Here is a 12,060-nt window from a genome sequence, read left to right on the forward strand (position 1 = left end):
GAACTATTAAAACGGAAATTCATTCGGCAGTCCACAAACTAACTTGAACAAGAAACGAAGAAAATGAAAATGGGGTCGGTCATCGTCATGCCAGGAACCAACAAATATACGTACGCTCTATGGGTATAATTTAAGAATGTCGTAAACAATTTTACATGCAACATCATTTGCGTACTTACCACTGAAGAGCTCTTGTACCCAAGTCAAGCCTGCATTTTGCCTAATATCGCTCGTGACAGGACAACTCTCCACAACGTGCCTTTCTGTCTGAACCTCTCCACATACGCACAGACGCTCTTCCAATGGTAAACAACCCCGTCCCCGCCTATTCCATCGTCCAGTCTCAGTACACAAACTGTGACCCAACACTTTCCTTTCCTTTCCTAAGATTTCCTGCACCCGTAGTGCAGGCCGGGCCATACATTAGCCCAGTCAGTGGATTGTCGGAATTAACGGTGGTCCAGAGGAAACTGCTGAGTAAGAGAGTTGAGTAGGTCCATGTTCCGGCTTTGCTGGAGGTTCTTTTGGACTTTGGTAACAAACTGGTCGGTGTTATTGGCTAAGTAGTCGTTGAGCTTGTCGTTGAAGTCGTTGATGTCAGTTGTGGGGTCAGCGTCAGTACGTGGGTCGTCTGTCGGTGGCGTCGATCCGGAAGAAGCTGCCTGGGAGGTGTCAGTCTCGGTGGCCTTGCGCTTCCTCTGTGCTCTCCTGGGTGTCGGTGGAGAAGCACAGGGTGGCGTGGTGGTAGTTTGGTGGCTGGGCTGGTCGGCTGCGCGCTGGGGCTGGGGTGTAGAAGGCTTCCCATGGTTGTCAGCATTGTCAGAGGTCTCCATAGGCTGAGCAGGGTTGGTGGCGATAGAGGCAGTCGTGTTGTTCAAAGGAGCATCGAGCTGCAGCCTCTTCCGTGGTGTTCTGCGGGGTAGGGAGGGCTGCAGCTTAGGGGCACGATGCTCCTGACGAGGGGCTGGCCGTGCACCACGGGCGAAGCTCCGGGGGATGACAAGGCGCGGAAGGCCATTCTCCTCAAAGATCTGGGGGAGGAGAATAAGCAACGCATCCTTGTCACCGCCACAGAAAGCACTCGCCGTCGCGATGCACATGCTGGCGATGGTGTCAATCTCCCCAGTACATCGACGATCCCCGGGCCGGCGCCCTCGGGTCGAGGGGCGCCACCGTGCATGGGCAGAGCCCTGCACGGGTGCACCCCCCGGCCCGGTGACGTCCTTGGCCTCAGGACCCTTCGGTGTCTGGTGGAGAGTGAACACCACCGTCTCGCCCTCGCCTAACGAGCGCTGAAGACGTGGTGAAGCAGGTGCAACGATCCCCAGGCGGTGCACGAATACATCGGCGCCGGTGTCCTGGCGCCAGATGAATCCGTACCCCGCCTTCACGTTGTACCACTTCACAGTCCCCGTGATGGTAACGGCTCGTGGTGACTGCTCCCTGTCTGTGGTGGCCCCCCTCAACGGGTCGAAGGCCGAGGCGGGTGTAGAAGGCGTGGGAAGAACAGGTGTTGCTGCCATCGCTGCTCTGGAGGAAGTGGACCCGACACACGGAAACGGGTGAAAGCCACTCTAAAGCGATCGTTCACCGTATGACGGTCCTTGTATATACTGTGGAGTGTAAAGTTGGGGTTCAAGCTACGGTACACTGCACACCTTGAACCACTGGACACTGTGATACGTGCATACACATTCTGCATGAGAGCACTCATATCTGGCACGTTCGTATCTATGAACCCTCTAATCGTCCTGCTCATCCCAGTATTACCTCTAGCGACAATATCAACGGCAAAAATCAAGGGATCATCTGCCAGACTGGATCTCTCTGATACCATTTTGGAGTAAAATTTATGTTGCTTAAGTCTAACCAAGTCGGGTAACGAAGGGTAAAACAAACATCATTCGGGGTAGCCTTTCTCACTCCCAAGAGTTGCTTAAGGGCCCAATTATAAAGCTTAATGATAGGTTTTAGGTCGGCTCCCACCCATGACTCGCAGCCATAAAGTAACGAAGACATCAACGCCGCATCGAATACCCTTCGCTTCACCACAAAAGGCACGTCATTGTTCTTTCTAACAAAAGATACGAACTTGAGCACGTGACATAATTTGCTCTTTGCATGTAACTTGAGCGCGGACGAAGCAGATCCGTCGCTGGTGAAGGGCGACCCCAGGTACACGTATGAAGTGCAGAGGGCAATAACCAGTCCATCCACCCGCAACGGCTCTGCCTCCTCCTCTGTGCTGCTAATGACAAAAAACTTCGTCTTTGATTCATTGGTAATCATGCCATGATCTTTACAAAAGGTATGCAATATCCTAAGTTTCTTCATCATGTCCCCCCTGGTCGTGGATAACAATACTGTATCATCCATTAAAACTAGAGTATGGAGCCAGCCCAGGAACCCGTCAGGCGTGCACCCCTGCTTGAGCATCCTAATGAGCTCATTCATAAACATTATGAAGAGAAGGCAAGACGTGGGTGAGCCCTGCCGGACCCCAAGCGTGGCAGTCATGATGGCTCCCCCTATCACCGACTTCGTGACACTACACCTAGCCACCAATGCAGCCAACATTACCAACCCACAACCCATACGCTTTAAAATCATAAATAGTTTGTTACGAGGGACCAGATCATAAGCTTTACTAAAATCAAAAAAGGTTATAAATCGTTTACACTTTTTCCGGCGCGCCATGTCAGTGAGAAGACGTAATGCGACGATGTGCTCAATACACCCGCGCTTGCTCAGAGCTCCCACCTGCTCACGGAATGGGCGGAACCACATATTTAGTCTGTTGCAAAGAACCACACACACGGCAGATGTCTCATGCCTAAGTGTTATTTTTATTGGGTTGGGATAGCTCTAGTCCCATTTATTAATATCCAAGTCTGTGATGGTTCGGAGACCAGATAATGTATAGAAGATTAGCAAAGAATTGACAGAGGACACACACACACATACACACAAAGGGAGAGAGAGAGAGAGAGAGAGAGAGAATTATGGTATATTCCATGAGTGGTGGAGGGAAAACTCATTTACGTGGCAGTGTAGAAAGAGTAATAATATTAAGGAGGAAAGAACTCCAGGTCAAGGAAATATTATATCAAACCAAACAAGTGGAAATAACACCCGTAGAGCTAAGGTGTACAGCTTTACAGTTAACTCCTCTTACCTGGTCTATAGTCTTTTCTTAGTCTTTCCCTCATCCTCCCCTGTGTGGAGAACAACTCTCATGTGTGGGGAGGTTCCCCACATACAGCTCTTCTCAATAGGGTGGAGTCAAAGGCTTTTCGTCTCATTAACTCTCCTCCTCTTACTGACTCCCTACAACCTCTGTCTCTTCGCCGCACTGTTCCATCTTTATCTTTTTTCTGTCGCTACTTCAATGGTCACTGATCCTCTGAACTGTCTGCATGCATTTCTCCACCTCTTCGACAGGCGCGTACCACCCGTCTAGCAGCAAACTCTCATCCCTCTTCTGTCCAACTCTCTAATGCAAGAGTTAACCGTTAATCCCAGTCCTTCATTTATGCAACAGGTCAACTCTGGAACTGTCTCTCTCTGTCTGTATTTCCTGCTTCCTATGATCTCCAGTCTTTCAAACGCAGTGTGTCCAGGCATTTCGAAATAAACGGATCTTGAATTTGGCTCTCTCTTGTATTTTGTTTTTCTCATGGAAAGAACAGTTATTGCGGGCTCGTGGCCTTTGGTTCCTTCTTTTTCGTAAAAAAAACAAAAAAAAAACATGCGTCTCAACTCTCTTCCATTCACGACCCCACGATGTACCCTGCGGTATTCCCTGCAGGCCTGTTTTCCTCCTCACTCTTACCTTGCCTCGACTTCCTCCTCTTCCGGCGTCAATCATCCCTCTTGCTGTCTCTTGCTCTCTCTCACTCACACTACAGTGCTTCTATCCCCACCTCTTTCTTTTTCTCGCTTTCCATATCTCCTGCCTCTAGCTAAGGAAGAGGCATTACGAGCTGGCTTAACCAGGTTCATCCACTCGTTTGCTGCTTCTGTTTAGCTACCATAGTCCGACGATGAATTATTACCCTACCCACCATCCATTCACTTGATGTAGCACTGCTGTCATTATATGTAGCAGGCGAGGGCACCGACCATCCATTCATCTGATGCAGCGGTAATCATACCGGTACTGTATGTACTAGGTGAGGGCACCCACCATCCAATCACCTGACGTAGCGCTGCTCTTACTATATGTAGTAGGCGAGGGCACCCATCATCCACTCACTTCATGTAGAGCTGCTCTTACTATTTGTAATAGGCAAGGGCACTCACCATCCATTCACGTGATGCAACAGTACACTTTCTATAAGTAGTAGGTGAGAGCACCCACCATCCAATCGCCTATGTAGTGCTGCTCTTACTATATGTAGTAGGTGAGGGCACCCACAGTCCACTCACTTCATGTAGTGCTGCTCTTACTATATGTAGTAGGTCAGGGCACCCACATTCCACTCATTTGATGTTGCGCTGCTCTTAATGATGTGGTAGTTGAGGGCACCCACCATCCATTCATCTGATGTAGCACTGCCCTTATTGAAGTGGTGGGTGAGGGCATCCGCGATCCACTCGCCTGATGCAGCGCTGCTCTTACTGATGTGGTAGGGAAAGGTATACACCGTTACTCATCTGACGTGCTGCTGTTGCTCTGGTGGGCGAGAGTATACACCATCCACTCATCTGATGTGCTGCTGTTACTGTGGTAGGCGAGGGTATAAATCAACTACTCACTTGATGCAGCGCAGCCCTTACTGATGTGGTAGGCGAGGGCATCCACCATCGACTCACCTGATGTAGCGCTATCTTCAGGTACCTGTACTGGGAAACTAAATGGCTTACTGTCAGGAAGCCATTCGTTACGCTGGGTGTTGACCATATAACCAAACGGACGCCAGGAGGCCTAGTGGGTTAAGACGCTCCAACCAATAATGGAATACAACAAAGAATTACTGCACATCATTACTTGTGGACCCAGCAGAGAACCACTGTAGGGCAAAGCTTATTTTTTATTATTTATATCATTGAAATCCAGTCAAAACCTCCACACGTGTTACGTAGGAAGTAGGGTACAATTTTTAGCACTGTTACGACTTTTAGCACCTTTGAGGTACAGTGCAATTATTAACTATCTATCTATTGCCAGACGCCATAATCCCGTAAGGGGTGGCCATTTGACTTTGAGTTATTTGTTTTACGGGGAGGGGCACTAACCCTCCACCAACCCACTTGCTGACACGTAGGGAGCACGTATGGTTTGGTTATATGGTTACCGCCCAGCAATGTAAATCGTTTCTTGGCTTACAGGAAACCATTTTGCTTGTCACTCAATGTAAAGCCACCTGTAAAGGAAAGAAAAGCAATGAGAAGTGACAGGAAAGCTGGGAGAAATAGGAAGAGAGGAGGGAAGGCACAGAAAAAGCATGATAAAGGCTAAGGATGAAGTAAGCAGCACTACATCAAGTGAGCGGATGATGGTCGTGGCGACTTTCCACGAATTAATAACACTTTTATCATTTTAGCACTTCAGAGATAGAGTACAATTTATAGCACTCTTGAGGTAGAGTACAATTTTTAACACTTTCTGAGACAGTAAAATTTTTAGCGTTTTAGCACTTTTTGAGGTAGAGTACAATTTTTAGCACTTTTTGAGGTAGAGTACAATTTTTAGCACTTTTTGAGGTAGAGTACAATTTTTAGCACATTTTGAGGTAGAGTACAATTTTTAGCACTTTTTGAGGTAGAGTACAATTTTTAGCACATTTTGAGGTAGAGTACAATTTTTAGCACATTTTGAGGTAGAGTACAATTTTTAGCACTTTTTGTGGTAGAGTACAATTTTTAGCACTTTTTGAGGTAGAGTACAATTTTTAGCACATTTTGAGGTAGAGTACAATTTTTAGCACTTTTTGTGGTAGAGTACGGCTTTTAGTACTTTCTGAGGCAGAGTACAATTTTGGCGCTGTTTGAGGTAGAGTAAAATTTTTTAGCACATTTTGAGGAAGAAAATTTTTGGCAGTTTTTGAGGCAGAATACAATTTTTAGCACTTTTTGAGGTACAGTACAATATTTAGCACTTTTTTTAGGATTAGTACAGTTTTTTGCACTTTTTTAGTTCCAAAAATATACTAAGAGTTGACCTATCTTTCTGAAATTTGGCGTGTAGACAATAGAGGTCAAGGTCACAGCACTGTTGAATAAAAAAGGTTTGGGTCTTTAAATAATGTGTTTTGCGAGCGGCGCCAAATTCCACGATCCGACCTTTAGAGCGGAGGAATTTACCTGATTATTATTATTATTATTATTATTGTTATTATTATTATTATTATTATTATTATTATTAATCTTTTACCAATATTATCATATTGTTGTTATTGTTTAGTTCTTCTTCTTTTTTTCTTCTTCTTCTTCTTCTTCTTCTTCTTCTTCTTATTATTATTATTATTATTATTACAACTTGTTTTTGTTCGTTGATAATAAAAAAAAAATTCTTGTAACTTTTAGTTTAAAGCATGACACTGATAATTTCAATGTATAGATATGAGGCGTGATAATTATATACAAGAGTCACTGTGAGAAGAACTTTGTAATCTGCACTCCCCCCTCCTCCCCAACACCACCCATCCCCTCCCCCTTCCCCTCCCCCCAGTATCATCCATTTTTCCTCCCCACCACTATCATTCTCTCCCCTCCTCCTCCCCCTTCCAATCTCATTCTCTCCCCCTTCTCATCCACTCCCATTTTCTCCCTTACTCTCCACTCTCCCCTCTACCCCCTCATCTCACATCCTCAACCCCTTCCCCACTCTCATCCTTTCTCCAACCCTCTCCACCGTCATCCACTATTTCCCTTCCACTGTCCCCCCCCCACCTCCCCTAACCAGCCCCCTCCACCATCCCCCCTCCCCCCACCCTGTACATCCAACCCATAATCTGTCCCAAACCCCATTCTTCCCTTAAACCCATCCACTACCTCTCTCCAACCTCATTCCTTACTTGTTCCACTCTCATTACCTCCCCACCCCCCTCCACTTCTTATCCTTATCCACTACAAACTCCCAGTTGAACCCTTTTGCAATCCCCCCCACCCCCTCCCACCGTTCCCCCTCCCCATGTACCCTTTCTTCTTCCTGCTTCCCCCTCCTCCCTCCTGTTCACCCGCCTCCTCATCAATACAACTATATCTCTTCCACCCTCACTGCATCCACCTCCCCTTGCCATCCCCTCCTCCAGTCCATCCCTCCATCTCCTTCCATCCCCCACACTACACACACACACACACACCTTCACACCCAATTCTTGGCCTTGTAACCTAAACTGTGACTCCCCCCCCCCCGTGCGTCTCTCCCTGGCACTCCTCACCACCACGTTGCCACACAGTTACACCTCAGTGACAATGTCTTGTGTCGCATCAGTGATTCTCAGACTCTCCCAGCGGACAGTGCCCACCTCCCCCTCTGGCTCTCAGCGTAAGTACAACCTCGTGCAGTACTAACAGGGATACTTACAAACCCACATCACCGTTAGGGAGGGAAGTATGGATGACTCCTGAATGATACCGAAGTGGATGTGCATATAACTTTTAATCTAATACGTCATGATCGCTCGTGAATGACTACTGAACCGCCATGACTGAGTAACACCAATTATGCCTCCTTCATCCTGACTACAGCATCATCTTAAGCCACAACCCCCCTACATGGAGGGAAGGGACTCAGAAACATTAACGGGAAAGCACAAATGTGGAACTATCAACAGAGTGATCAGTAATTACGGGCTGCGCATCCATCGACTCATTAACGCAAAACTGAAATTCCCGTGTCTATTTCACGAGAGATGCTCGCCACACCAAACTGCCCTGCTGTTAGATGGAGCCACACACACACACACACACACACACACACACACACACACACACACACAAAGTGATGTAGCCCTTGTCATGCTTATCTCCGTACCTACCTCATCCAGTCACTTCCGCCGTTATCTCAAACAAATTTATTGTCACTGCAAAACCCTGTGAGAGTCTCTTTGTGAAATGGGACACAGAGGAGAGCAAACAGCAACACTGCTACTTGTCTTTCCGCCTCCATTTATGACGGAAAACTACAGCTGTGGTGTTTTTTTTATGAGTCGAAGATGAAATTAAGAATGTTCCCTCACCCACCAGTCCCTCCATCCGAGGTCGGCAAGACAAAGTAAAATGGTGACAGCGAAACATTGTAAATTCTCATGATCACATGATGCAGAGCTATGTAAAAGGTGTGACTTTGATATAAATGAGTGACACTGATATACAGGTGTGACACTGATATACAGGTGTGACACTGATATAAAGATGTGACACTAATATAAAGGTGACACTAATATAAAAGCGTGACACTGATATAAAAGTGTGATACTGATATAAAGATGTGACACTGATATAAAGGTGACACCAAAATAAACGTGTGACACTAACATAAAGGTGTGACGCTAATATAAAGGTGTGACACTGATATAAAAGTGTGACACTGCTATAAAGGTGCGACACTGATATAAAGGTGTAATGCTAATAAAACAGTGTGACACTGACATAAAGATGTGAAACTGACATAAAGGTGTAACGCTGATATAAAGGTGTGACACTAATCTCATAATGATGAGGTCTTGGCTGTGTTCTCCCCGACATGGATGGAAGGAAAATACTTAGCTTTTGAGATAGCCAGTTGAGGATGAGAAGGCGAACACATAACGAAGCCACTTTTAATGTTATTACTGTATCGTAGTCTCCCATATTCCTTGGTAATTAGTTCCCTGTTTACAATAGCCCTGAAGAAATGTTTTGCGTAAAAAATGGGCGATTTTGTAAGCATTACTATCCGTCTATCTATAACCAGACGCCTTAATCCTGTAAGGGGTGGCCACAAACAACTCGCCTTCAAGTCGCCCTGTCATTTCGCTGGCCTCCCGTCCCATCACACCCCCCTCTCTCTTATACTTCTCCACTCCATCCTTCCATCTCATCCTCGGCCTTCCTCTTCCTCTCCCCCCCCCACCATCACCTCACTCATAACGCTCTTCTCGTTCCTCTCTCCCTCTCTCTCTCTCTCCACGTGGCCAAACCACCTCAGTGTATAAGTTTCTTCCACCCATATTAAAGAAATAAGACTATATTGTTTTTAATAGCTGTGTTGTAGAAAGGATCCTTAGATAGTACACTCCACTGCTATATCATGTCAACCACCCGCTTAAGACTGTACTTTTCCTGTCATTACTCAATTTCCTTGCTGGCCATCAATTTCTTTCAGTACATTCTAAAATATTTCCTTTTCTGAGCCCTGTTACTCTTTTACTTCACCTTTATTGGTGTTGTGAGTGTGTGAATGCAGGCCTCTACAAATGCACATCTCTCTCTCCTCTCTAGCACGTCAACACCTCACAGTGCTGGGGCATGGGCAGTGTCGTGAGCGGTGGTGGTGACAATGTGGTGATCTCATGATTACGTACTCTAACAATTCCTTACCTTAATGACCTTCTTGCGATTGGTAGGCGAAACCTCCATGTTTTTCCTTTTATCCTCTTCTTTACCTAAAACAGAGACGTGTGGCGTAATTTAAACAGAGCAGTGGCGGGTAAATTAAACAGAGACGTGAAGCATAATTTAAACAATGGGCTCCTGTAGTCTGTAAGAGAGAATTGGATTTTAAATGTTTGTCCTCGTGTACTCGGTACCCATAAATACGACCTGCTGCTTTCTAATTTTCTTCACCTTGTGGCATGTAAATTCACTGGCTGTGTGTGTGTGTGTGTGTGTGTGTGTGTGTGTGTGTGTGTGTGTGTGTGTGTGTGTGTGTGGATCTGGGTCAGAAACTAGGGACAGATAGGACTTTGTAAATACTGACAGTCTGTTTTAAATGATCATCACGTATTCGACAGCCATTTTATTCAAGCTTTCTTGTTTTTCTTCTTGCCAGGTAAAAGGATCACGATGCTTGTGACGTGGTTATCGTTGGTGCTGGTGGTGGTGACGGCATGATTATACTCAAGATGGCGTCACAGCCTCTGGGCCAGCAGTGGCGTTCCGTCCCCACCCGCTCTCCCCTTCATCAGCCACCTCCAGTAGTCCATGTCACCCTTTAAAAATCGCTGGTTGGCCCTCGACAAAGTGAGACATTAACTAAAAGCACTTGGTATCTCTTCTCAGAAGGGGTTATTTTGGCTTAGACCTCTCATGAACCACTGATAAAAAACAACCCCTAGCTGTCTAGCTGAGCAAACCCATCAACCACAGACAAGTAACCACTCTTACAGAGCCAAACTGTGTAGTGAACTGATCTTCCCCTACAGCAGACAGCCTCTCACCACAGAAAGGCACGGGGAAGAGTGTGGAGGATTGGTTCTCGGATGGATGGCGCATTTGCGTTACTCCACGCAGTTAATAGGGGCATGATAGTAGACTCCATATCGCTCTCTTATGTGGTAATATGGTTATCACAAAACTCTGTAAATTATTTCCTAGTTTACAGGAAACGATTAGGCTTGTCACTCAGTGTAGAGCCACCTGGAGCGGAAGGATGAGTAATATAATGTGACACGACTGAAGGAAGAATAAGAGGAGAGAAGGGCATACGCAGAAAAGAATGATGAAGTTGAAGGAAGAAGGAGGCAGCACCACCTCATGTGAGTGGATGATAGCTGCCACCACGTATCAACAGCCTCTCTGTCATAAATACCATATACTGCCACACAACGCTTGAGTGTCCCAATATTAAGACACAGAGGCAAAGACATGGCAGTATAAAAAGTTCACAACTTAAATCCGGTGGTGTGTGTGTGTGTGTGTGTGTGTGTGTGTGTGTGTGTGTGTGTGTGTGTGTGTGTGTGTGTGTGTGTGTGTGTGTGTGTGTGTGTGTGTGTGTGTATGTGTGTGTGTGTGTGTGTGTGTGTGTGTATGTGTGTCTGTGTATGTGTGTGTGTGTGTGTGTGTGTGTGTGTGTGTGTGTGTGTGTGTGTGTGTGTGTGTGTGTAGATAATAATCATAGCTAGGAGTTGGGATTGTAGTTGTAGACTGGCAAGGCACCTCTGTCACCAGCAATCTGGGCTAATACCAATAGTAAGTATTGTGGCGTTGGAGAGCTCGTTGTGGGTTTTATCTTGAGGTAGGTATTTCTCTGTTTTCGTTGTCCCTCCATCTATCTTGAATCGTAAGTGAAGGTGAGGAATAGACACCATGGGGTTAAGAGATTTTTATTGTGATGCAGGTATGTGATGGAAAGAGTGACGTGACCCACGTATTGTCAGCGTGACGGTGAACCTCCTACTCTACCCTATCTCCTAAGCTTCCTTCTTTCGTCACTCCAATCCCCTTCTGCCTTCTCTAGTTCTCTCTGGCTCTCTGACTCTCATCTCAGATTTCTCAGGATATATGACTGGCTGGTTTCCGGCTGGGTGACGTGTGTGTGGGTATGTATGTGTTTAATGTCTGGTACATTTCCATCACGTGAACTAACTGCTTTTCAGCAGTTACCTCATGTCTTTGATATATCACAAAATTCTTGATCATCTGGAATGTATTTGTCATACATTGTGTGCTTGCATTCTGGGTTAGGGGATGTGTATATCTTCCTAAACAGGAGACATTACATAATGTGCTAGTGTTACATATTGTGCAATGACATAAATGCCTATAACTATTATATCCCTGTAACTATTATATATTGTGTTATAACATATTAATGTCTATATTGCCTTTTCTTTATTTTCTCCCTCTTGTTTTTTTTCTAGCTTTAATTTTCAGAAAGTCATCCAGTTTTTGGCAATACAGGATTTAAGAGGGGTAAGAATGAGAACTGAATCCATTACTTAGTTTACTTGGTATTTGGTTAAGCTGACCTGTTCCCGTGCCACCAACGATTTGGTCTTTCACAGAACTATCTGAATCACCAACCTTTTTAAATTTACCAGCTGACTACCTTCTCAGAGTTGAGAAAAGTGTGAAAGACAGGGTTTATAAAATGATTTATGGCAGAGCTGGGCATCGCAATCTAAAATAAAC

General features: G+C 45.6%; 1 protein-coding gene across 1 annotated transcript; it reads right to left on the bottom strand.

Annotated features, from left to right (window-relative positions):
* Positions 1–1,635: 1,635 nt before the first annotated feature.
* LOC145406061 (uncharacterized) lies at positions 1,636–2,517 on the bottom strand. The gene is made up of 2 exons (XM_080277247.1): positions 1,924–2,517; positions 1,636–1,674 (listed from the first exon to the last, which is right to left on the bottom strand). Exons 1-2 carry the CDS (start codon positions 2,515–2,517, stop codon positions 1,636–1,638), a joined length of 633 nt encoding a protein of 210 aa, XP_080133373.1.
* Positions 2,518–12,060: the final 9,543 nt, after the last annotated feature.

The sequence above is a fragment of the Coenobita brevimanus genome, chromosome 69 (genome assembly GCF_032717465.1).
Source record: "Coenobita brevimanus isolate Jiangsu-jjx chromosome 69, ASM3271746v2, whole genome shotgun sequence".
Taxonomy (NCBI): domain Eukaryota; kingdom Metazoa; phylum Arthropoda; class Malacostraca; order Decapoda; family Coenobitidae; genus Coenobita; species Coenobita brevimanus.